This window comes from Carcharodon carcharias, chromosome 17 (genome assembly GCF_017639515.1).
Source record: "Carcharodon carcharias isolate sCarCar2 chromosome 17, sCarCar2.pri, whole genome shotgun sequence".
NCBI classification, from domain to species: Eukaryota; Metazoa; Chordata; class Chondrichthyes; order Lamniformes; family Lamnidae; genus Carcharodon; species Carcharodon carcharias.
Window position 1 is genome coordinate 71,384,900 of NC_054483.1, and position 27,176 is coordinate 71,412,075.

The 27,176-nt window shown below is 39.5% G+C and overlaps 1 protein-coding gene across 1 annotated transcript in view; it reads right to left on the bottom strand.

Moving 5' to 3' along the window:
• Positions 1-690: 690 nt before the first annotated feature.
• Positions 691-27,176, bottom strand: part of LOC121289657 (pleckstrin homology domain-containing family S member 1-like) — a 32,651-nt gene continuing 6,165 nt past the window's right edge. The window contains exons 6-16 of the mRNA XM_041209282.1: positions 26,017-26,148; positions 23,849-23,930; positions 21,968-22,063; positions 20,023-20,139; positions 16,912-17,019; positions 15,817-15,878; positions 14,260-14,343; positions 9,297-9,398; positions 8,004-8,127; positions 3,412-3,506; positions 691-2,618 (exon numbers count right to left, since the gene is read on the bottom strand). Of these exons, the coding sequence (XP_041065216.1) occupies positions 3,444-3,506; positions 8,004-8,127; positions 9,297-9,398; positions 14,260-14,343; positions 15,817-15,878; positions 16,912-17,019; positions 20,023-20,139; positions 21,968-22,063; positions 23,849-23,930; positions 26,017-26,148 (970 nt within the window). The 3' untranslated portion in view covers positions 691-2,618; positions 3,412-3,443. The remainder of the gene's footprint in view (positions 2,619-3,411; positions 3,507-8,003; positions 8,128-9,296; positions 9,399-14,259; positions 14,344-15,816; positions 15,879-16,911; positions 17,020-20,022; positions 20,140-21,967; positions 22,064-23,848; positions 23,931-26,016; positions 26,149-27,176) is intronic.

Genomic DNA, 27,176 nt, shown 5'->3' on the forward strand with positions numbered 1-27,176 from the left:
CACAAATCTGATCTGAGATGTTATAAATAACAGGTGCAAGGGAATGATTAAAAGGCTATAGAGCAGATTTTAACCAGCAGTTCTGGCAGGCAGGCTGGTGGAAGGCCTGGTTCATTCATGAGCTACTAGTTAACTGTACACCCTGAATTGGGTGGCCACTCCAATTCAGTGGTATCGGGTTGACACAGTCTTCGAATCGTTCTCTTATACATATTTGAGTTGCATTCTATCTTATGATGTAACCTGTACCGCTTCAACTTTCTGCCTTTTCACTCATTATTTTCAACATACTAGTATCAAGGGAATCAAAGGTTATTGGGGGGTAGATGGGAATGTGGAAATCGAAACACAAGAAGATCAGCCATGATCTTATTGAATGGCAGAACAGGCTCGAGGGGCCAAACGGTCTACTTCTATTGCTGTTTCTTGTGTTATGTTCTTATGTGTTTAACTTTAAAACCATTTTCAGATACAAAATGGTATACAGTATAAATTTAACCAACCATAACCTGAAATAAATTTAGAAACCACATTTCAGAGACTATCAATATGCTAGACAGTTCAGAGTGATGTCAGATGCTAACTACTATTGGATGTTACATTCACAAAGTCTCGAGCTACAATGGGACTTTGAATGACCACACTATTCTCAGACTTCAAAGTTCTTTAAATAACACAATTTTGCAGTCATTTGTCAGATTTTTTTTTATTTTCACAAAGGGCGTCCTTCTTGAAAACATATTCTAATGCTGCTCTGTTTTATCAATATAAATGCTATTAAATATAATATACAGTAGTTGCATTTCCTGAATGCTCACATTGAACCCATCCTTTAAAATTCTATGGATTCATTGGTACAATTTACAATACTTGCTTACAAGTTACAATAGTTACATCTCAATCCAACTGAGTCACTATAATGTTATTTGCAGAAAACAATTGCAATTTTACCATTAATGCTATAAGCTTAGTGTCATATACATTTCATATTTTCAAGTAATATTTCTTGCTCAGAAGAATTATAAAGTGATATTAACACTGTGTTCTTTTAATTTAGTACTTTGAGATGCTGCTTTGATTATAATGGAATTTTAAAAGGTAAAGAATTTCAATTTAAATAGCGCCTTTCATGGCCTCAGGATTTTACAAAGATATTCACAGCCAATGATGCTCTTTCAAAGTGGAGTCAATGTTACAGGGAAGCACAGTGCCCAATTTGTGCATGGCAAAATCTTACAAACAACAATGAGATAAACGACCAAATAACCTGTTGGAGTGATTTTTGGTTGAGGAATGAATATTGGCCAGGACAGAGAACTACCTCAACCGACCTCAAATATTGCCATGTGGCCTTTTAATGTGCACCCAACACGGCAATTGGTTCAACATCTCATCTCAACAATGGCACCTTCAACAATGCAGCTCTTCCTCAGTGCTTTACCAAAGTGTCTGCCTGGATTATGTGCTCCAGATACAAAAAGAAGAAACATTTAAAGAATTCAATACTGGTGATTTACTAGTTAACTGAAAAGCTTAACTGCTTGTTAAATTTATAAATTTTGAGAAGGTGCACAGAGAATTTTGGTGCTTATCAAGGTGTGGGGTGTCAATTCTGGAGAGTGGAACTTTCCTTGTGTTCACAGTGTCAGTACCAAAGAATCTCAAGCAGTTATTGAGCAACTGAAGAGGCAGAACAGTGCATGTATTACACCTTGTGTTTTCTAACTATTTTAAGCTACAGCAATTTAAATATGACATGAAAATTATAGTATAACACAGCAAAATTAATCTTCAATTTAGCTACATCAATTCAAGTACTAATTCTATTCTGCATTAAATTTGAATATAATTATTAAAAAATACTTATCAACTAATCTTAATTTAAATGCATCTGTGTAAGATAGTGACTATTAATTGTACCTAAACTCACTACAATGAATATTATTATTTCGTAACATTGGCATAAGGAGGATTAGTATAAAGTGCATGTTGGTAGTGGCATTAATTGTCTTACAAATGAAGGACAAATTTTGGCAGCAGCAATAATGTTAATACATCTTTTTGTGTTGTCCTCTAGTATAAGCAGCAAAAAATATCCAGCATACACACCAAGCACTTTACAATGGATTTGTATGTATGTATGTGCTTAATGCTCACTAAAAGCTTCAAAATTTGCATTTCAATAATTAAATTGCCTTTTAGTAAATCACAATGCACAGGGATTTCATCTTTAAAAAAAACACAGCTGGCTAAATAGGACACTTTACTGTTATGCCTATAAAATCACAGCAGGTTGTTAAATGTTAATGAAGACTGTATTATATTTGATCTCAGCATTTGTCTAGGGATAATAAAGGAAATGCCAGCATGCTTAAGATGGCTGAGGTGGTGAACCTGTGCTAGGTTTTTATGCACTTCAACCACTTAAATGAAAGGGCCATTAAGATTCCCAGATCTCTTCAACACCAATCATTAATGATTTAAAGAATGAAGGTTGAGAAGGAAGATAAAAACAAATACTGATGAACTGTTGCTAGATGACTCGGCATGATCAATGCTAACCGGTGATAGTTCCAGCACCATTAGCGCTTTGATTGTACTGAATGTAAATTACAACCCTGTGTAAGAAAGAAAATATAATTAACTTGCATAACTTTCCTTAAACATACTCTACATAGGTTCAACATTTGCATATAAAATGTTAAGCTAATTAGATTTCAGAAAATCTGTATCAAAACATAAGAAATAGGGGCAGGAGTAAGCCCTTTGAGCCTGCTTTGCCATTCAACAAGATCATGACTGATCTTCTACCTCAATTTCACCTTCCTGCACTATCCCCTTATCCCTTAATAAACAAAAATCTATCAATCCCTGTCTTGAACATACCTAATAACACAGCATCCACAGATCTCAATTGCCATCTCAATAGCTTGCAATATTTCTATTTAACTACCTACCTATTCATCACAGTGCCCTATTTGCTTTCTCTATAGCCTTGTGAAACTGGTCATGGACGTTTGATGCTTTGTGAAGTATGGCTCCTAGAATACTCTTCCACATCACCCTTATGCATGTATATTTACTCATAATGAAGGAATAATGTGCATGTCTTTCATGGAAGGTACTCTTTAAAAAAAAGCAAACTGAAAGCAAAATGTTATGCATCTGGTAGAATCTGAATGTATTATGTCTGAAAGTGTTTATCAACACTACTGATGTAGGTAGAATTTTACAGTGAGATATGGTTATATTCTTCTGCACTCTGATGAGCAGAGATCAGAAGCTGTGTTAGTATCTGCAGATAGAGGAATAAAGTAATCCACAAGCACCACAGTGGTCATCTGAATATTAAAGGTTATTTACAAATAGCTTAAATTCCCATTGCCTAATGAATGGGTAAACGTGACTTACATTTTATTGGTTTCCTTCATTTTTCATTTATCTCATTTACGCTCTTCACTGTCAAATTTCGGTGCTTCAGGTAGTCGCAATATAGTGACTGTCACCTGAGAAAGAATCACTTAGTTAGACTACAGTTCCAGAAATACACCCAATATACTTGCTCTCATGTTAGTCAGTAAAAAGCAAGATATTTGAAGCATGCAGGTTTAACGTTTATCAATTTGAAATGGTTCAATACATGTCAGATTCTCCTCCTTCCTCCGATCCCTCTGCTGCCTCACCCCATTCTGTATCCACAACCTCCTCCGACTCTATTCCCCCTCCCACATACTCCCTATTCCTCTGATTCCAGTCTAATCTCTGGAACTTTTTCCTTAAACTTCTACTTTTCCTTTTTAAAAATCGCCTCAACATTCATTTCTTGAACTTTTGGTTATCCCTCAGAACTCTCCTTCGCTGGCTTGGCATATTATTTCCATACAACTATCTATAAATTTCTTTGGAATGTTCTTTATCTTAAAATGTGGTGTAGGTGCAGGTTGCTGTTGTCTAGGGTTTGCTTCTGACTTGATCTGAACCCTACCTGTAATTCTGAGTTTGGATTAATTCTGAAAAAGCCCTGGCACAAGCTCATCCTTTTCAAAGAGTCAGCAGATGAGCAAAGTCAATCATTGTTCCAAGTCATACGGACTCGAAATGTTAACTCTGTTTCTCTCTCCACAGATGCTGCTAAACCTGCTGAGTTTTTCCAGCATTTTCTGTTTTTGTTTCAGGTTTCCAGCATGCACAGTATTTTGCCTTTATCTTATTGTTTCACATCAGTTTTATTAAAACATAAAAGAAGCTTTAATTTTTCAGCCTCCAGTACTTTGCTTTGAGCCCTTAGAGCTCTGATTTGAGAAAGAGCTGATCTATAACTAAAACCTATAGACACTCCATGTTGTGTAAGTGCCGAATGAAGATCCAGGAAATGAGGTGGGAGCTGTGGTGATGTTACTCTTGCCTTATTTCCATATAATTATCATATCTATATCTATTTTAGCAAATATTCTGCTTGGAAGAACTCTAGGGTCTGAATTTTATGCTCACCACCCTACCAGGAAGAAATGCCAGTCCTGAGCTGACCGACGTAAAACAAGGTTGCTCCGTAGCCATAACACCTTAAGGAGGTGAAGAAGGGACTTGTGCCCCTCAGTGGGAGGAAGCCTGCCCTCGAGAGCTGTCGGCCGATCAGACTGGGAGTCCCATCAGTGCCAGAACTCAGTAGTGGAAATAATTACTCTCTATCCTATTTGTTTCCCTTAATATCTTAAACCTCAATCAAATCACCCCTTCACCTTCTAAATTCTAGGCAATACAAGCCTGGTTTGTGTAATCTCTCCCCATAATCTAACCCTTGGAGTTCTGATATCATTCTGGGAAATCTACATTGCGTTCCCTCCAAGGCCAATACATCCTTTCTAAGGTGTGAGGTGCAGAACTGCTTGTGGTACTGCAGGCGTGATCTAACCAGGGCTTTGTACACCTGCAGCATGACTTCTGCCTCTTTGATTTCTAGTCCTCTAGATATAAAGGTCAGCATTCCATTAGCCTTTTTGATTATTTTCTGTACCTGTTCATGGCATTTTAATGATCTAGGTACCTGGACCCTGCCCTCATCCACCACTCCCCAGCCTCTTTGGACCTCCATTTTCCTAGCTTTTCACCATTTCTAAAGCTGACACAAAGCTGACTAAGTCTTAAAAGTATGCAGTTGATTTGAGACTTCCATAAGTAGCACCAGTTTGGTTCCAATGCCTCAGATTGTTGAATAGTACTCTATTTAGACTATGTGCCGAGATGGAAATGTACAGCTCAAACACCTTAATTTACAGGAATCATGATGCCTGGGCAATGCTTATGTTCCACTGAGCACTGCAATAATGGCTGTTCTCATTGAGTATGGGTGAGTAGTCTATCTACCATATTTTAAAACCCAACAATATAAACTGACATGAAACGAAACATTCCAAAGCTACTGACAAACTTAGTCACACAAATACTAATGAATAAACCTTTTAGTGAACTAGGGATATTTCCAAATGAAGATTTCCTTGGGAAATTAATTGTAAAAATATGAAATACTGTAACTCAACAACTGACGTATAATTAATCCTTAAAAAGTTCTAGGCAGGGTGACAGAGGCTAAAACCTTGCAGTCAACTGTAAAGGATGTTGGATGCTGCAATAGAGGAAAGGGAAACAGTATCTTCTTCTAGAAGAATGAATTTGGACAAGCCAAAAGACCTTTCTAATATATACTCATGTTGTTTGACAATCTGTAGAGGACCCCCCAGCTTACTTTGGTTTTATACTTGAAACTTTCAATTTATTCCCCAGGTGCTATTTAAGAATTAAATGAAGATGCTTCTGCCCTTCCTAAAATTCGCTCATATTCCATGGATCATAGCACCTATAAATTGGTCACAAGACTTTGAGGGAGAAGGTTTCCCAATGCCCCTCCCTTACTGTGTAAAACTACTTGGTTGCCTCTCAACAACGGTGTGGTTGAGATTAATAACTTCTCACAGAAGAATCTCAGATATAGAGCTAAGTTATACCGCACTCCCTCCTAGAGACCTTTTAAATGTGATGTAGCCAGCAGGAGTACTACACAAAGATATAGAAGGCAAAAGTCTTGGAATATTTTAATATGCTCTTGCTGTAACTCTTGTAGTGTAAGGTTTGAAAAGTAGGCTCTGGCTTCATTTTGGGGTTCCCACTCAGCCTGATGAGGCAGAACCTACACCTGGTATTTCTGAGGCCAGTGAGTCAGAGAGAATGGGTGAGGGCAGGATTGGTGTAGGAAATTCTTACATTGGCTGGTGCCTGCAGTGACGAGGCATATTGACCACCTGTGGAACAATATGGCAATCTATCCCAGGGAAGCAGCCCAGGCCCCTGAAGGTGAGAGCACCTTGGAGAATATTTTTTTTCCGCATGTGATGCCCTTACAAAAGAGGGCAGTGGTGGGGAGGGGGGTGGGCTGGTGGGGAGAAGTGCAGGTGCACTGGTTACTTCTTTCTTGGGTGGTGGGGGTTGGGTCACAATTCTCTGCCCCCATCCTCCCAAACTGCAACATAACATTACATTTCCCAGCACCCCAGAACAGACAGGTGCTTGAGATGTGCTTCTAGTAATGTGACCACCTATGAGCAGAAAAGGGCCTACATATTCCAATAGGATCAGAGTGGAGATTCCTGGAAGCCAGTGTCCAGTGGCGTACCACAGGGATCTGTGCTCGGTCCCCTATTATTTGTCATTTATATAAATGACATAGATGACTGTGGGAGGTAGGATTAGTAAGTTTGTGGATGACACAAAGATTGGCCGGGCGGTTAATAGTGAGGTTGAGTGTCTTGGGCTACAGGAAGATATAGACGGGATGGTCAAATGGACAGATAAGTGGCAGATGGAATTTAACCCTGAAAAGTGTGAGATAACACACTTTGGAAGGAGTAATTTGACAAGGAAGTATTCAACGAACGACATGACAGTAGGAAGTTCTGAGGAATAAAGGGATCTTGGCGAGTGTGTCCATAGATCTCTAAGGTGGAGGCGCATGTTAGTGGAGTGGTGAAAAAGGTATATGGGACACTTGCCTTTATCAATCAAGGCACAGATTACAAAAGTAGGGAAGTCATGTTAGAGTTGTATAGAACCTTGGTGAGGCCACAGCTGGAGTACTGTGTGCAGTTCTGGTCGCCACAATATAGGAAGGATGTGATTGCACTGGAGGGGGTGCAGAGGAGATTTACCAGGATGTTGCCTGGGAAGAAACATTTACGTTATGAAGAGACGTTGGATAGACTTGAATAAAAACAAAAAACTGCGGATGCTGGAAATCCAAAACAAAAACAGAATTACCTGGAAAAACTCAGCAGGTCTGGCAGCATCGGCGGAGAAGAGTTGACGTTTCGAGTCCTCATGAAGAGTCATGAGGACTCGAAGCATCAACTCTTTTCTTCTCCGCCGATGCTGCCAGACCTGCTGAGTTTTTCTAGGTAATTCTGTTTTAGTTTTGGATAGACTTGGGTTGTTTTCCTTGGAGCAGAGAAGACTGAGGGGCAACCTGATCGAGGTGTACAAGATTATGAGGGGCATGGACAGGGTGGATAGGGAGCAGTTGTTCCCCTTAGTTGAAGGGTCAGTCACAAGGGGGCATAAGTTCAAGGTGAGGGGCAGGAGGTTTAGGGAGGATGTGAGGAAAAACTTTTTTACCCAGAGGGTGGTGACGGTCTGGAATGCACTGCCTGGGAGGGTGGTGGAGGCAAGTTGCCTCACATTCTTTAAAAAGTACCTGGATGAGCACTTGGCACATCATAATTTTCAAGGCTATGGGCCAAGTGCTGGTAAACTGGATTAGGTAGGTAGGTCAGGTGTTTCTCACGTGTCGGTACAGACTCGATGGGCCAAAGGGCCTCTTCTGCACTGTGTGATTCTGGTACTTGCTGCCATCATGTTCTCAAGGATCTTCTAGACCATCAAAATTACCAACACACCTTTCAACATAACATGGTTAAACAGCAGATGCCATTCAGTATAGCTGGAATGTGATGTACCTCCTCTTCCAACGATTTGTTGACAAGTGTGTTGAATTCCTTTATGTCATTGATCTTAAGTTTGTTGATTGCCAAGATTTGATCTCCAAAATTAAAAGGACACTTCTTATCCAAAGACATGACACTATCACCAAGAAGAAGAATTTTGTTAATGAACACTGATCATTGAAGGAAATGTACCAGCAGAATTGGAAGTTCGAATATAGATAGCTGTATTGAGAACTGGTAACTGTTGTGAAACAAACCACAAGGTGGCACCAGCCTCATTACTCACAAGTTTGCTAGACGTGAGTTATCAGTCATGATAAAAGCTGATGCCACAGGAGTAGTTTATAGAAAATTACTCCTGTCTTGATTATCTGAAAAGGGGTAGGAGGATGGGGCAGAATTTCAGGGCACGGTACTTGCATATAAGAGTTTGTTGCCTGGGTAGATGCATTGAGGAAAAATGTAAAAGGGCCAACCTGAATTTCTGACCACTCCTTCAAATGGATAGAAATCTGCAAGCTTCATTATAAGCCAATAATTCTCCCTATTTGACTTTTCACAATGTACTCCACCCAGGTAATTGTACGACTGTGTGTGTGTTAGAGTAAAATCTGTTCCTTCAGCTCAAAGGCTTGATTAGCATTGTAAACAAATCACATGTTGGGTGAATTGCTTTAATAAGAAAACTCAACAATTTTCTGACCATTAATTCTGCGTTTATATTTGAAAGTTGTTGCTGTAACCAACCCGGGCAGCACCTTTTGTGTGACATACACAAAGCAGCATGAAGACCCATCCCAGAGTCTCCTTCTGCCATCAACCATTGCTAGCAGTGCTGGACGACACAGGCAGCCATTTTATCAGGCCTGTTCAGTTTAACAGTACAAGCCTGGTTACTACAGACCTTCTTCCATTCCCACCTCAAACGCCAGGGAATGTTCTGATGCCTGAGCAACACTTTTTATTATCTCTGAGCAAATGAGTTTACTATCATTAAACTGATCCCTTTTAGGACCAGTTTAGAGTCTACACCCACACTGAGGAGCTCAAGGCATAGCTTGTCAATCTTTTCTGGAGTAAGCTTGTTCAAAATGCCTCTGACTTTCCTGAAGATTCCATCTTGTCGTTCTTAAATATTTTTTATTTTGAAAAAAAATATTTTTATTTTGAAAGTATGCACAGTGATCAACAATGTCATATTCAGTGATAATTAATGAGACAATTTTTGAAAGTGTATGATTTAATTTGAACTTTTTCCTTTAATTTGAAATCATATTAAATAATAGAATAATGATAGTTACTTACCAGACTCTCTCATTTACTTGTTGAAATGACAGATTATTTTTGATATAATCTCGAAAAACCGTAACATCCAATTTTGCCAGCTTTGTTTCTTCTATAACATTGCTAAATAAAATAAATTTGTAAATGTTGATACCTACTCAGTGAAAACGTTGTCAGTTAGGGTTTGGGATTCACACTGACCCAACACTCCACACAAGGTTACAAATCTTTTAAAAATATCTTAGAAGATGCTCCAAGACCCAATGGAAGATAATACTTGTAGTTCTAACACACACTGCCTGGGAAATGATAGGGTGGCAAACTTCAGATTTGATTGCGTTCAAAGGAATCAAATGTTCCTCTAAGGAGGGATGCAGAATTAAAAATCTCATCCAAAAGGTTTCCTGTGTGCTTGGTGTAGCAAAATCCTGAACCAATTTTTCATAAATGCTTTAACATTTTGCTGCATCCCTACAATGCAAGGGGAATTTTCACTCCTCCTCATCATTTGTAATTGGAAGGTCAGTCATGCAAGTTTTTTCAATAATTTCGTGACAATGTATTCCTTTGAACTATAGTGATGGAGTTTATTGGAACCATACACAAAACACATTTGTAAATGTTTGTAAAGGAATATACTACAGATACAGTTGACACTGCTGTTTGTTTAAAACAGAACAACACCAATAGATCTGTGTTACACTGCTGCCTTCAGGTTTGTCCTTTACCCAGGGATATGGAGCTCTGTTCACTACAGCTTAATGCCTGTTAAGTGTTATCTGGCAGTTGGCGGGTCCACCAGGAAGATTAACAATGAAGTAGGCAGTCTAACAGACCACTGGGGACAGCTTAAACTTTGCTTTGCACCAACTGTATAATCAACGCATTCAGTGTTCTATAGCTGGGCTATTATGGGTATTCCTTTTGATGCATGAAACAATGCTCTATCCATTTATACAGGCTTTTGGTCCATGCATTAGCAGAGCGAGAAACAATTGGTACCTGTTTTATTTAAAGTTGAGAAAGCAACAAACTTGCATAAAAATATACAATATGCAAGATGAAATATGTAAAAGGGCACAGGAAATGGAATTACTCCCTTTGGGAAAATAAAACGCCAAAAAAGTGTGTGGGAAAGAGAAAAAACAGAAACAAAGTTTTTTCTTAGTTGTTACTGGAACTAATGTAATGGATGTGGGGAGCTTCTTTATGCCAGACCAGGGAACCAAGAACTAGGAAACAAGTCAAATGCCTAAAAACACTTAAAATGAACAATTTTACCTGCCATACTCACAGATTTTACTGCATTAAAATAGACTGAACTTTATCATAACAAATTTGTCATATTCAGTAAATAGATGGACAGATTCAATTCTTAAGTAGAGAAATGTCCAAAATTTTTGTTCATATGGTAGACTGAACTGCATACATAGAGCCCCTGGGTCAGATGTATAAAGCTTAAATGCATATTTCCCAAACTGCCAATGTTAACAGATCCTGATTTCAAATTTAGGGAGGAAAGCTGAAAATAAACCTCAAGGAACCAAGAAATTCAAACAGGAGAAACGAATGGAGCAGTAAACAAAAGCAGAATCAGAAATTAGTTGATGTGGTTTTGCTGACCCCATATTCAGGGCTTGGGCTGACATACAGGCTACAGGCTGCAGCTTGAAGGCTGCAGAGATAGAGAATAATGGGGAGGCCAGTGATTTGTACTAATCCTGCATATCGACCTGATTATAGGCTGAGCTGACATCCTCTTAAACTTTTTTATTTCTTGGTATTTTCATGGAAATTATATTGTGGATTAGTGCAAAAAAATGAGTTAGCTACTATATACTACTTCTAGTTAATAATGTATTCCATTCAAATGCTTTAATTGTTCTCAAAAGTTTATGAAAAGTACATTCATATAAAGGAAAAAGTGTTAATAGTCATTAGAATGTCAAAGTGAGTAGTCATGGACACCTTCAGACTTCTGTTTGTGTTGAAAGCCTGAGTATTTTGGTTAATGAAAAATTAAGTTTTGTATCTAAGTCAGCATAAAGAGATCTTGAGCGACTCTTACAGAATAAAGAAATTCCAGCTTTGTGTATGCTGCCACAAAGTAGGTCTCAGTACTCAGGAGAACACTATAATTTGGCAAATTCTATGCAAAGTTTTAGCCATGTATGTGTTGCAGCCAGGTGTCCACTGTAAACAGGCTGGGTTTACACAAACATATTTTATTCGGAGTCTAAAACCGGTAGAGAGGAATCTTTCATTTCAGTTGTATGGTTGGATTTGAATCCAAGGCCTGAGTTTAAAAGTTGTGGGGGCATTGGGGGAAGGGTAGTGGGCTCATGAGCACCAAAGTGGTCAGTGAACTCGGGAATCTGGCGCCCATCCTAACGGTCGGGCAACGTTTGCATGCATTCTCTTGGAGTCCTCCCTGAGCATAGCCAGATTCGCTACAAGTCCAGCAGGGGAATGGGTGACAGAAGGGAAGCCATGAGGATGGTTCCTTCTCTGGAGGCAGTTGGCGGTGGTTCAAGCCACAAGCAGTGGGAGGGGAGCCTAGGGCAGCTGCTGTTCACCCACTCAGGCCTCCAAGTAATATTGAAATTGGGTCCCAGTAAAATCATCACTTACTCTACATATTTTAAGCTGGAACCCGCTCCCTTTCTGTGGGTGTCCTTTTCGCCCGCTTAAGAGAGCAGGTTCCGGTTGGAAGATGGTGGGAAAGCAGAGCGTTCAACTGACTGAGCTCACCCCACACCAGATGTCCCCCAAGAAGGGGGATTTATATTCAAGGCACAAGTCTTAGGGAGAAAGAAAATGTCCTGAAAATCTTCGATCACAATCAATGATATTACGGCAACCCACCAACTGAAAAATTTAAGGTGGTGAAAAAAACAAATGCTTTCTCACACCTGTACAATGTTTTGAAATGCTGATAGGTTAATTGCTTTCTCTTCTCAGGTAAGAAATTAGATATCTTACAAAGAGAATGTCCATGTGGTGTTTGCAGTGGACAGTGCTGATTTTTAGTGAGGAAGATATCATCTGGTACTAATACACCACTCCTGCATGAATAAAAATCACGTAGAAATGTTATGTGCTTTTTGTACTTTTACTTTAAAATTAGTAGGCCGCACACAGACTGCAAGATATGTGTCAACAAAATACCAATACAAATACAAAGATATTAAAGCTTTGAACCCAATTGTCGCACATTTACTCGAAAATTCTCTAAAATTCAATATATAATGCGACAATGGTCAGGAGTGAGAACGTAATACTGGGCAGAATTTTGTCCTCAGATGGCGTGCGGGCCCCACCGGCTCGGCGGCGGGCAGACAGCTGATCCCCGCCACCGAAACGGGGCCTGCCGCCATTTTGAGTCGGCGGGCCTTTGGCGGCCTTCCCGACAGGAAGCGCTATGTGCTTCTGGTGCAGGGGGTGGGGGGAGCGGAGGTATTCCCCATCTGTCAAAGTGCACTCTTTCAAGCTTGTGCGCAAAAGACCCTGAAGCAAAGTCCTGTCTCATGGAGTTTACTGACAGATAAGAAGTCAAAAAATAGAAAAATTAAAAAATTATTAACATGTCCCCCTCATGTGACAATGTCACATGAGATGGGACATGTTAATAAAAAGGACATAAACTTTATCAGACTTTTTAAAAACGGACATGAAACCTCATCCCGCTAGTGGATGAGGTTTCATGTATTATCAGAAGCCCGCTGAGGCTCCTGGCCTGCCCGCAGCCTTAAGGTTGGATGGGCAGGTCTTTAATCATCTTAATTAGCCTGTCAATGGCCTCAATTGGCCACTGACAGGTCAGTGGGTGGACAGCTGATCTCGCTGTGCCCTCGCCTTCCTGAAGATTTAGATGGGGCGGGATGACGTCTTGGGGAACCCTGACATCATCCCACATCGGCGAGTGGGCCCCGCCCCCTGCTCGCCAACAGAAAAATTCAGCCCGGTATGCTGTCTTGAGGTTATCATTTGTTAATCTTTACCATATTAATTCTATCTCTATATCATCTATTAAACAACATTTCAGTGCCGTACTGAGGGTATGCTGTATTGCTGGAGGCACTGTACCTTTGATAAGATATTAAATTGAAATCCTGTCTGCTAGTTCAAGTGGGCATTAGCATGATTTGAAGGAAGGAACTCTCCCAACATCCTTGCCAACATTACATCCTTAACAATCACCACAATAAACATTCATCCCATTGCTGAATGTACGATCTTGCTATGTGCACAAAGGACAGCGCATAAAAGTAACAACTGCATTTCAAAATAATTCTGGTGGAAATATTCAGAAATAATTCAGGACTCAGATACAATGCTTCCCAATCTAACCTGGGATTTCTCATTCAGGGCCTCTGCCCATTCCTTACAAGGGCACTGACATGGCTGGGAAAAGACTGCAGACCCCTTACAGTAGAATTCTCTTTCCTGGCCCAAATGGCACACATCTTATCTCTGCAGGCTGGAACGCCCAGTGAGATCAGGCCTCCAGCAAGATGTAAGTGGGCCCCACTGGGAAGCAACCTAGACCCGTGATGAAGAGGAGAATCTTTTGAAAATTGCTTTAGGGGAAAGTATGTGCCTGTCACACTGAAAATAAGATGGCCTCCCAGTGACACAGCAAACTCTGGCAATGACAGCAATGGAAGGCAGCATGATGCCAAGGTCACTGCCAGGGACTCAGTGCTTGTGTTTTTGGACCCATGATAAGACATTATATAAATACACATCTCTTTGTAAACTAATCAAAATGTACTACTACACTTATATAAGCTAGCAAATGATTGTTTTAAATATTGCTCGTTTTCACTGTGCAAATGTCATCTCATTTTTGATTCCACATATTATCTTTTGCATTTTACATTTCTATTTTGCACTGGGAAATTAAAAGCCATGTTAAATATCATTTGAAATTTATTTTAAATTGTATTGATTACTTTTAGTTTATCATGTCAGGTATACATACTTGGTTTCATTGATAAAATGTTCTTCTTTTTCGTCTATCTGTTCTGAACAGTCAAAAGATGAATTTGTGCTGGTACTGTCTCTACTGTAAAGAAAATATAACTAGTTTTATTTTATCATAAGCATCTGATAGCTACAAAGCGACTTAATTTCCCATTTTCAATGTCCTTAAAAGTATGATTATGTACATACAGGGTCTATGATCAAAGAGGATGAAATAAAAACAATATCCCCTTCAAGATGCAATTGCTTATTTTCTAACATAGTCTTGAAGTCAACAGTGTTTACTGATGGGTATGATAGTTCTTAGATGTAAAAATCACCTGTCTTAATCCAGCTGTTTATGGAAAAATTTGGAATATGTGATCTATTTTAATTTTAGAATCAAAATTGCTAATGAAAATCAGATTTAAAGAAGAGGTTATAGACCATATTTTGTTCATTTTCCAGCAATAAAGACCAGGTGGAGCAGGGGTGATATATTTTGGCCTAAATGTTCTCTTCTGGCAACAAGCATTTTTTTGCTTTAAAAAGAATAAACCTTGGATTAGTGGAGAGCAATTTGTATTATTTTCCTTTTGTTGCACAATGTTTTGAGTTAGTTTTGGTCACTGTAGTGGAGTTACAGATCATTTTCAGCTAATGTACATTGTTTATGTGATGATGCTTCATTTGCAAAGGAACAATTTGTAGCAACTTTGGAGCTTATGAGTAGGGACTCACATGTCCAAATTTAAACCAAGTGACAGCAAGATGTGTGCCTAGACAGTGGAAGGACACCACTACAGCATAGGATGCAGGCTTGAACAGCTTAAACTATTTCAGTATTTGAATATGAATTAAAATTTAATTTTGCTCCTGGTGAATCCCAACAGTCACAATCAACAGAATCTTTAATGGTGTCTTATATCAAGTATTGAAAATGTCCATAACTAAATTTGTGCCTACTGATGATTGTTGAAGTGTTCCAGTAACAAAGAGGTTTAAGTCAATTGACGGATAATTTGAAAAGGTGCTAGTTACATGAGTTAGAAAGACAAGTCTTAAGTGGTACTAGCTTTGGTCATTTACTAAGAACCTTTGCCAGCTGGTCTTTACCAATATGCAAGATGATGCACTTCCAGCTGGTAATGAACTTCTTCTTTGCCCACCATACTGGAGGCTTACAAGATTGTTTTGATGTTATGTGGCCAAATTTCTAGGTCTTTGTCCATCAGCCCATGTTAAAAGGGCTCTGAAGAAGAGTCATGCGCTCTTAAAATGTTATCTTTGTTCTCTCTCCACAGATGCTGCCAGACCTGCTGAGATTTTCAAGCATTTTCTGTTTTTACATTAAAAAGGATCCTTATTTGTCTTGTGAAACAATACAGACATCAATAATATCTACGCTCCAGACTATTTCACTTTAATTAGAAGACCTCACGCAGGGAGAGTTTTGCAATATGATGGGAAAGAGGAATATAAGTTTTTTAAAAATTCAGTAAAAATACCATGACATTTTATTTTTGGGATATTGAGTTTCCATGGAAACCCATTAGTATGAATTTTTACTACTCACATTGAAGCCATGGACATGTAGATTCCAGAATCGCTAGACGCTGTCCTCACTCTTTTCCACTGCTGCATTTGTTTAAAATAAATACTTAAATCAGTTTTTGAATATTAATGCAAATGAGGCAGTGAATATTTAAACACACATAATTTACAAAACCTGCTAATATTAGAGTAATGGACTCTTAAGTAGTATGTAACAAATTCAAAACCCCCTTTAACAGATATTCAAAAAATGTCTGCTCTTTCTGGGTAGTTTTATGTCAATTAACAATTCTAGCTGTTGTATTGTGTAATTCAATTTGTGATCAGTGGCAAATGTTTAAAACCAATGTTCTGAATATAATTTAACTTCCCTGCAAGTATTATCACCTGACTTAAATATCAATTTCTAGACATAAATCTTCACATTTCATTATTCTCTTAATATCTTGTCTAATTGATTTGAAGCAATTTTAGCATTTTTACCCTAAAAATTATACATGTTTTATTATGTGCTCATCAGGTGAGTGATGTCAATGCTGGGTGGGGAATAGTATATTTTATATTTTGAGCACCTGGTGTCAGCATCAACCACTTCTAAATAAGATACATTGTTAAATGCAGAGTTTTGCCCCCTTCATCTTTTTCAGCCCCAACCTGAGAAGAACAAGGATATTCTACCCTTTAATTTCTTCCTCCTCTTTTTTCTGAATTTGCTGGGTTACATGGCTCCATTGATTGGCAGAAAACATGGACAACTTTTCCGAGTGCAACTCTGCTACCAGTTGCTAGGAGATGTGCAGTGAACATTTCCAACGTGTTGGCCTCCTCAATATGGTAGGCTTTTATAAATAAATAAACAAACTCCTTTTGAACGTCAGCCATTCTAATTAGAGTTCGCAGATGGGAGAACTTGATAGTTCAATAATTTGCCTTTTTAAAAAAGGTTTTATTGTGTAGTAAATATTAACCTCTTTAATATGTAATCAATGCACATTGATGGAGAAGCTGCATATTCATAATATAAATAACGTTAAAATAGGAATTAAAATAATTCCTACTAATATATATGTTAGACAGATTATGAGTAGGTGTTATCTTAAATCCCCATGACACTTACAGCTGTAAGAATGCTTCTTGGTGTATCATAAATAGCTGAGTCACACTTAAATTCTGTAGGCAGTGAACAAGTGCGTAGCTTTTCTGTTTTAATTGGGCATTGATTGGGCTGTAAATAATAAAAAATGGAGTGATGAAACAAATAATTTTACAATTTTTCAAAACAATTGTGTCCATTTTTGACTTTAGATGCAATTGCATAAATTTTATATAGATATTTTCACTTTCATGTGCTTCTCATTCAATTATGCTCCTTATGTAATTATGCTGATCAAAGTCCAATTCAAATAATCAGTTAAACTTAAGCAAAAGTGGGAGTAACACTGCGCAATGCCACTTAAAGAACTGATATGTAATTAGGTGCAATTTAGCACCAATTATAACAGACTTGATCTAAAAGGAATAACCTATCATAGTAGGGTTATAGCAGTTATATCAGAATAGACACTGTAATGTAAGGGAGCAGTCTATAGTTGGAACCTTGCAGTCAGTGATATGATGTATAGGGAAGAATATTACGCCAGTGGGATTTCAGGGTCCTGCTGAAGTTAATGGACTTTTGAACAGCTCACATTTTACAGCCTTGCCCCACCACCCCCGCCCCCCCCCCGCAACTCTGACAGGGCCATAAAATTCCACCCATAAAGTTGTAATAAATGGCTTTAAAATGTATTTTCTAAAATAAGTTCCAGATTTTGGTTATGTTAAGTCACTAGTAAACTCATGGGCTGGAGTTTTAGCTTGGCATGTGGGCGCGATCAGCGGGCCTGGGAACAGCCGTGAAACAGACTGCCGCCTGTGATTGGGCCCCGACCATTATTTCACGCTGGCTGGCCAATTAACATCCAGGATGAAGTGCGCGCTGAAACGCTCAGCGCTGCCGGGGTGGGGGTGGGAGGAGGGTGGCGCTGACGTAGGTGCGGGCACGGGGGAGCACGGAATGAAACCTCCTTGAAGGCAGAGAGCTGCCTCAGGGAGCTGAAGACTTCAAAACAATTAAATAAAGATTTTAAAATCCAGAAAAAATGTCCACACATCAGAATCAGTCACCTGAACATATACATGATGAAAATTCTGCCCATCCATTTTTATTTTATGTAATAAAAGAAGCCTCATCCCGCCCTTGGATGATGTTCCATCAAAAATGCAAAGTCCACCTGGCAGATGTGCCTGTCTGCCAACCATAAGGTTGGTCAGACCGTGATCAGGGACAATTGGAACTTAACAACTTTAATCGTCTTCTTAATTGTCGGCGGGCGCGCTTCCAACACTTGCACGCGCCCGCCAACTGAAATGTCGTGCAAGCGCAGGATGACGTCAGGACTCTTGCCCAATGTCATCACACGCAATTTCATGTCCGACCGGGTCGGGCACGCACCTGCACTCTGACCTAAAAATTCTGTCCCATGTTAAGTTTCCGACATCCTGTAGTGCATGCTAGCACAGTGAAGTCAAATAACCCAGGTGATGGTTCCAAATCAGTCAGGATTCAGAGAATGGCTGAGAGCTTTTAACACCTGGATACAAAGGAAGAAGCAGTTGGTCTGACTATGGCAAACTCACAGGCTCTCAGAGTCAGTCAGACGGAAAGAGTTGCGGAGAGAGCTCACGACAGGCACTCCTACGTCAAGCAGAAGCAAAGGACTGGCTTAACCGCCAAGTGTAGGGCTGGTTTGGATGGACCCCATGTTCAAGGAAGCAAGGGTTGTGAAAAATTGGAGACCACAGAATTACCAGACGGAACCATACAACAGGGAGTTGATTTGACTGTGCTCAAGGGGTTGAATAAAAAGGACTTGGTTTAAATGAACCCTGGACGATTCACCTTGGTGAAGCTGAGAGAAGGGATCCTGTTAATTAAGAGAGGAGTTGGACTTTAAACTTAAGACCATGGCAGGTCCCACCATGGCGGGTGCGGTGGGTCATTGAAACTTCCATTCACTTCGGTGGGACCAGAAGATCCCGGCAGTGGAAGGGGCCGGAAAATCCTGCCCCACATGTTTACAGAGAGTGCATTGGAATGTATAACAATGGAATGAGGTTGTCCATTGTATTAAGTCAAAGGAGGGCTGCTTTTTACATAGCTTAGTGTACTAGTTGCCTACTAAGCAATGTTCAGTTGATGTTGATTTTAGTACAAGTCTTAAAACATGAAATCTTGTTATGCACTTCTTTGCAAAGGTCACTGGGAATTCATATCTCTTAAGTTACTGGTCTCGACGAGGATCGTAACAAGTACCAATATACATACTTTTTAGGTTACTTTTGATCTTAAACTGGCCATGATTTTACAAATACCCCAACACCTCTGCCTCATGGGAGTTTTTAACCAGTGTAAAAACGATTCTAAAAACTGCATATAATATTGCTACATAGGGCAGCATTTTGCCCTTGGTGGGAGTGCCTGGTGGGGGCAGTCGAGAAGCCGGCCACCACCTGCGATCGGCTCTGCACCATGCTTTTACGCTGGCAGGCTAATTAAGGCACACCCAGCATGGAGCACGATGGCAGTGCTCAGCACTGTCTGTGTGCACGGGGGGAGGAGGGTAAGCGGGTCTAGTGCGAGCTTCGTGCATGTGCGCAAAAGAGCACTTCAACCTCCCTGAGGCATGCAGCTGATTCAGGGAGATGAAGCGCTATTTAAAAAAATAATAAAAGAAATAAAATTGTCATAAAACATGTCACCTTTATGTGACTCTGTCACATGAGCAGGGGCATGTTTTTAACTCAAAAATAACATTTTTATTTGATGTTTATTTGCTTTAGGAAACTTCATCCCACTCGCGGATGAGGTTTTCTAAAAAATGTAAAGGCCACTTGGCCTTTTTACCTGCCCGCCAACTGTTAGGTTGGACGGACAGCGTAAATTTGAATTTAATTAGCTTCTTAATGGCCTTAATAAGCCTTTTAATTGTTGGTGGGTGTGAAGCCGACTCCAGCATGCGCCCGCCAAACGAAATGTCACGAGACTGCGGGATAACGTTGGGATGCTCTCCTGACGTCATCACACGTCATTTTATGCTCAGGCGTGTCGGGCTTACGCCCGCCTGCCAAGCGTAATATTCTGCCCATGGACGTGGAACTGACTATTACAAATAGGCATGTGTGTTACCTGTGACAACCTGTTATGTGTCGCTCTGGGAATATCATAAATGTTCTTGGTCTTTTCTGATGAAGGAGATTCAAAATGTGGCTCTGGATTAATCCCTTCAGTTTTTCTCTTGTCATTCTGCAAACCAAAATAGAGTGACCTGTTAATGAGGCTAGTTCAGTCAATTTAACATAATGCTCAAATTAGACCATTAACTGTGCTTTCAGTTCCATGTCAATACAAAATGATTTTACTGTAAGATATACAGCCGAGTCAATGCTACAGACTTTGACCACATTCCAGTTAAAAGTCAACCATATGGCTGTGAGTCTGGAGTCACTTAAAGAACTTACTGCGTAAGGACAGCAGATTTCCTTTTTTTAAATGCCTTATGCACTAGGCATTAGGAAAATTGTAAATTCAAGCCTGACCGCAGGACGTGAACTCAAATACCGAGACTGGCATTCAGTGTATTATTCAGGGAGTGCTGCACCGTTGGGTGTACCATCTTTTTGATGAGACATTAAATGGAGATTCCATCTGCCCTCACGCATGCACAATATCAAATAAGAGCAGGACATAATTCCTTAAGTCCTTGCCAATATTTATCTTTCAATCAACAATGCAAATAAAAACAAATTATTTGGTCATTATCACATTGCTGTTTGTAGGAGTTAGCTGTATGCAAAATGGCTGCCATGTTTCCTATATTACAATGGTGACTATGCTTCAAAAGTAGTTCATTGTCTTATAAAAGTAATTTGGGATGTGTTGCACAGATGTAAGTCTTTTTTTTATCCTGGATTACTAGTCTGGTAATTTTACCATTATGCTATAGCAGCCTCACTGGAGTAACTGTGGCATAAAACCTGCCAATCAATTTGCCCTGTTACAACAAAAACAGTTCATAGACATATGACTTTCTCCGACTATGAACTAAGGCTACAGGAAATACACTAAATAAATACTCATATCCTGAAATCCACTAAATAAATACTCATATCCTGAAATCCTCTAAGCTTTCAAAGTAACATAGATTGATAACAGCTTTACTTGTCAGGGTTCTAGAAGTATTATCCACCCCTCCATTGCATGGAATTTATACCAAAGAAGCAGGACATCCGGCCCCACTACTATGCTGATACTTATGCTCTATTCAAGCCTCCATATACAGTATCTATGGCTGGGATTTTCCGGTCCCAGAATTCCAGCCTGAAGTCAATGGGCCTTTGGCTGGACTATCACATTTTCCGTCCTGCACACCGTGATTCCCGCCAAGGGCAGGGTCAGAAAATTCCGGTTTATATATATGTTCGGATATCTGTTATCCATTGTCCATTATTTCTCTCCCCTTCATCAACGAGAAAAATATGTCATCACTTTCAAACACTTCATGGCTTGAATTTTTAGCTCGGTGGGTGGGCGCGATCAGCTGGCCCGGAAGGGGCCGGATACCGGACTGCGATTCGCCACCGACTGCGATTTCCTGGGGGAGTGGGGGGGAGTGGGGGGGAGGGGATGGACAGTGGCTGATGACATCAACGCGGGCACGGGTGAGCTGAGATAAAGCTGCCCGAAGGCAGAGAGCTGCATACTCGAAAACGCTCCAATAAAGTTTTAAAGAGCAGAGAAATTGTCCCAGCATTACAATCAGGCACCTGAAAATATAGATGATAAAAATGCTGCCCACAGATGTTTATTTTTATTTTATTTCATAACAGAAAGCCATTGGATGAGGCATCATGAAAAATATAAAGGCTGCCTGGCCCATTCGTCCACCTGCCAACCGTAAGGTTGGATGGGCGATGGAAAATGGCACTCAATCGCACTGTTAATGGGCTTAATTTCCCTCTTAATAATGATGTAGGGGGCTCGACCGATTTCACGCCCAATCGGGTCGGGCATGCGCCCGCCCGATCAACATAAAATTCTGCCCCATTTGTTGCATATAAAGAGATTATGTTACCTGCACTGATAATTCTGGAATTGTAGCATAAATTGGATCAGATTTGTTTCCTGGTTGTTGGTGCTGCTCAGTTTTTGCAAGTTTTCCAAAACTATCCTGCAGACAAGAAGTATAGGATCAGCAAGGTTAGACCAGTATGAAAATGTACTGGCTAAGTCCATTTCATAGGCTTTCAGTATAATAACGTGCTGTAGGATCACATAATTTAGGCTTTAGAACAAGATGTTCTTTCTGTAACAACCAATTCAAACTAACTGATGTGAAAACATTATGTAAACAAGTGCAGCATTTTATTTGGTGTTTTTGGCAATCCTAGAAGATCTACAAGATGAACTGTAGCAATTCATCAAGGGTCCTTCAACAACACCTCCCAAACCCCCTTTATCATCTAGAAGGACAAGGGCAGTGGATGCATGGAAACAGCATAATCTTTTAAGTTCCTCTCCAAGCCATATATCATTCCGACTTGGAAATATATCATTGTTTTTTTACTGCCACCGGGTCAAAAACTGGAACCTCCCTCCCTGTCAGCATTGTTGTTGTTACTACGCCAGATAAAAAAATGATTCAAGGTGACTCACCAACACCTTCTCAAAAGCAACTAGGGATGGGCAATAAATGCTGGCCTTGCCAGAAATAACCACGTCCTATAAATGAAAGAAAAATATTCAACGCATATTTCGAGTTTGGGGGGAGTAGGGAATGGAAAGGTGATAGAGGTGCAAAAGAAAGAAGGATGGGATTACTCATAGAACAATGTAGACAGTTTTATGCCTTAGACATTCACTTCTATTCTTTCTGAAAAACAAATCACTGAGTCATTAAGGAAAACTGTGAAACAAAATGTGGTTCAACAGGAGAATGATGGATTGAAGAGTAGGCTGGAAAGACAGGTAAGTATGGGGTGTTCTTTAAATTGACAGACTTGTGCCTAATGGCTTTTTTGTCTTTCGAAATATTTAAATAATAAATATATAAATATTTTTCTGTAACCCTTTGTAGGTTTTAATATGAATAGAGAATAAATAAATGGCTGATTTCAAATCAACTTTAAATATAATGGATTTATTATTTGTGGTTACCTTATTATTTTCCTTAATGTGCAGCTATAATAACGGAGAGGAAAGTTAAATTACTAAACATTTGAAGTTAAAGTGACTCAGGGAAATTTGTCTAATTTTAAGGGCAGGATTTTCCTGTTGACGAGCAGGGGGCAAGGCTGCAATGACAGAGTCATTGAAGTAATTAATGGACCTGCCCATCCAACCTTAAGGTTGGCAGGCAGGCCAGGAGCCCTGGCGGGAATCAGAAAAAGCATGAAACCTCATCCACGGGCAGGATGAGGTTTCATGTAAGTTTCAAAAAATTTAATTAAAAAGTTATGGACATGTCCCAACTCATGTGACAGTGTCACATGAGGGGACATGTCAGGGATTTTCTTTTTCTATTTTTAAATAATTTGTACATTACAGCTGATCTTCCTGAGGCAGCGCTTAGCATCAGGGAGATGAGTGCGCTCTTTCGTTCGCATGCGCGAAAGAGCGCACTCTTGGGTTTAGGGACTCCCTCCCGCCCGCACAGGGAGCGCATGGCGCTTCTGTGTAGATGTCACACTGGGCAGGCCTTAATTGGCCCGCCCACTTAAAATGGTGGCGTGCCCCCGATGGGAGGCATGCCTCCGTGCGCCCACTCTTCAATTTCCCTCCTGACAGGGAGAAAATCCTGCCCTAAAGAATTTTAAATACCATTATTCAGTTTGAAGGGGAAAAGGGAAATTTAACCTGGAGATAAAACTGAAACATGTATTTAAAGCTCTGTATTTTTTTTGCATATATTACAAGATAATTGTGAATGTTTGACAATGTCAGTATATTTTATTACCTGGTCTTGTTCCTCAGACTGTGGCATTGTCTTCATGTGAAGTAAATTTTCAATTGTGCCTCGCCATAATTGGATGGGCTCTCTGTTGAAGGAACAACACAATTGAAAAAAACTAAGAGAGAGTTTGAAAGATTATCTAGTCAACATCACAGCCCTGTTTCATGTCAATTTATCCTTAACTTCATGGCTTATTCATTAGATGTTTATATAAGTTAACTGACAGAAATTTTGTGAACTTCCAGTTATTTTCATTTTTTCACATATTTTGCTATAACTGCTTTGACAGATGGATGAGATGAAGTGTTTGTATTTTCCTTGCAGAAGTCATTCCCATGAAGTAATTTTGTGAAAAAATAGTCTGTTGGAGAAAACAAGTCATTTCAGCCCATGAACAGTCAAACAGTTTCATCGAGAAAATCAACATCATTTGGAATGAAACATTTTCTGCTGCTCTCGCCAAAACTATTTTCCTTTTCTTTAGTCTCTTCCTGCTAAGGCTAGTTGCAACATCCACTCCTGCATACCATACCTTCTGCAACACACACACATCCACTCCTGCATACCATACCTTCTGCAACACACACACATCCACTCCTGCATACCATACCTTCTGCAACACACACACACACACACACACACACACACACACACACACACACACACACAAACACACACACACACACACACACACACACACACACACACACACACATTTTAGCAGAAGTCATGGTATAGACATCAGGCTTGGAAACCCTGGAAGGCTCTCCCTTTTGTGAAGTTGAAGCAACCAAAGTTTATTGGGACAGCTGATTACTGCCTCCATTGAGCAACTCTAATTCAGCACAGGTCACTATGTAATTCTGGGGTTCTCTTGGTTCATTGAAATGAGAAATGCTGAGTGGAGGCTATGGTGTCCCTATGCAACAAGCAGATGTTGAAGAATAGTATTATGTCTGAGTGGATCCTGAAATTTAGCCTTCCAGTACTGCTTGTGGCTATAATTAAACCATTCACATTTCTCCAATAAAAAAGTAATCCCTTTCTTCTGTCTTCAGTAAAATGACAGACTCTAAGGTGCATTTAAACATCTTTTGAATTGTATTCTATTTTGGATGGTTGTCTGGTCTACTGCATATCTCTGTAGCTCTTTTTAAACAAAGAGAAACAAATATTAGGCTAGTTGGAACCAAATTGCAATTGTACAGTTTCACATTTTTAAAAATAGCAATAAGACAAACTGAAATATGAAATATACATGTTGAATACTGTTGGACCTGCACCCTGTTAATAGGATTCAAGCCAGTTGGTGAAGCCAAAACCAAGTCAGAGTTTTTCTTTATTGATAAAGTTTATTGACTGGTTCAGTCTCACAGATCTTCCCCAGCTCAACCCAGTGTGCCAGCTATGCCCTATTTATATGTGCTCAAAGACACGAATACCCACCACTCTTAAACTTCTAGGCTGTATAAGTATAAGGACAGCTGACCAAAGGATTACAAGGGAAATAAAAGAGAAACACCATCAAAATATCTCTACAAAGCAGCTTTTTAAAAAAATCTTTACCTTCCAATATTTTGTTTGAACATGAATTATGCTGTTGTTTAAAAGGTATTCTCAAACAGTGCAAACTTTGGTTAAAATTCAATTCCTGCTTAAGATCAGTTTGTTTCAGTACAAAATTACCATAATGTAACTGGTAATATTGATTGTTTAAGAATTGATTTTTTCCTATTATATTTTTATATCATGATTTTAGATCAAATATGTGGCTTCATTCTGACTCCAAATTAGTTGGTGGCAAGTGTAGCACCAAATCTTTACATACACTCTGTTAAAAAGTGTTAGGAAGAAGTTGGAGGTAATTCTTACTGTGTCTAGATACAGTAATGTACAACATTTACTGTATCTGCTTTCAGTGCCATATCTAAATCAATCCAATAGGAGAGGGAAATGATCAGAGGGAATGTAATGTAATTGATTAATGGATTTAAGGTCAAAGCTAAGGTGAGATTTCTTTCCTCCAAGATGTTAATCTTGAGGGTGTTCTGTTGTACAGTGTTTAGCTAATCTCAGATGTACTGTGAATTCTTTCTCAAAATTTCAAATACGTTCGGCATTCATTGATTCTTAAAATTCTTACTGTAAACAATTAAGTTTTCCATACTTACATTTCTCCAATAAAAAAGTAATCCCTTTCTTCTGTCTTCAGTAAAATGACAGACTCTGAGATGCATTTAAACATCCTTTGAATTATATTCCATTTTGGATGGTTGTCTGGTCTACTGCATATCTCTATGGTTCTTTTTAAACAAAGAGAAACAAATATTAGGCTAGTTGGAACCAAATTACACTTAAAATTGTACAATTTCATATTTTTAAAAATAGCAATAAGACAAACTGAAATATACATGTTGAATGCTGTTGGACTTGCAACCTGTTAATAGGATTTAAGCCAGTTGGTGAAGCCAAACCAAGACACAGAGCTTTTCTTTATTGATAAAGTTTATTGACTGAACCAGTCTCACAGATCTTCCCCAGCTCAACCCAGTGTGCCAGCTATGCTCTATTTATATGCGCTCAAAGACATGGATATCCACCACTCTTAAACTTAACAATGTAATTGACAAGACATTAACACATCCATCGGGTGATTGGTCTGCATTCAATCATTTCCCTAACGTGCCCTTGTAAATCATGGAAAGGATTTGAGAGGGCAGGAAGTGACCAATGACTTGTAGAGTAGCCAGTCTCTGCTCTGTGATGTAACTTGCTCTGCTGCTGTGTTGATATGGTGGACCGGTTCAGCTTCTGGCAATGGTGACCTTCAGGGCATGCTCATCAATAATGGTGCCATTGAAAGTCAAGATCAGGTGACTGGGCTATCTCTTTTGAGATGGTCATTACCTAGCACCTGTGATATAAATGTTACCTGTCACTTGTCATCCCAAGCTTGTTGTTATTATAAGGTCCTATTGTTGGCTAGTATAGATGGGTTCATTATTAGGAGTTGTGAATACAGAGCAACATTTTGAAATTGCCAGTATACAGCCCTACTTCTGACCTTTTGACACATGAATGGTCATTAATGAAGCAACTACAGATGGTTCAGTGGAGCCGCTTCCCCCGGGAATCACTGCATTGATATCCTGGGGGCTGTGAAAGGTTGTCTTCAACAACTATGACCATCTTCCTTTGCATCAAGTATGTCTTAATCTTTGGAGGCTTTTTACTTTGGCCTTCTCCATTGATTTCAGTTTCATTCGGGCTCTCTGGTGTCATACATGGTCAAATCTTGCCTTGACAGGAGCAGGGCAGCTGCTCTCACCTT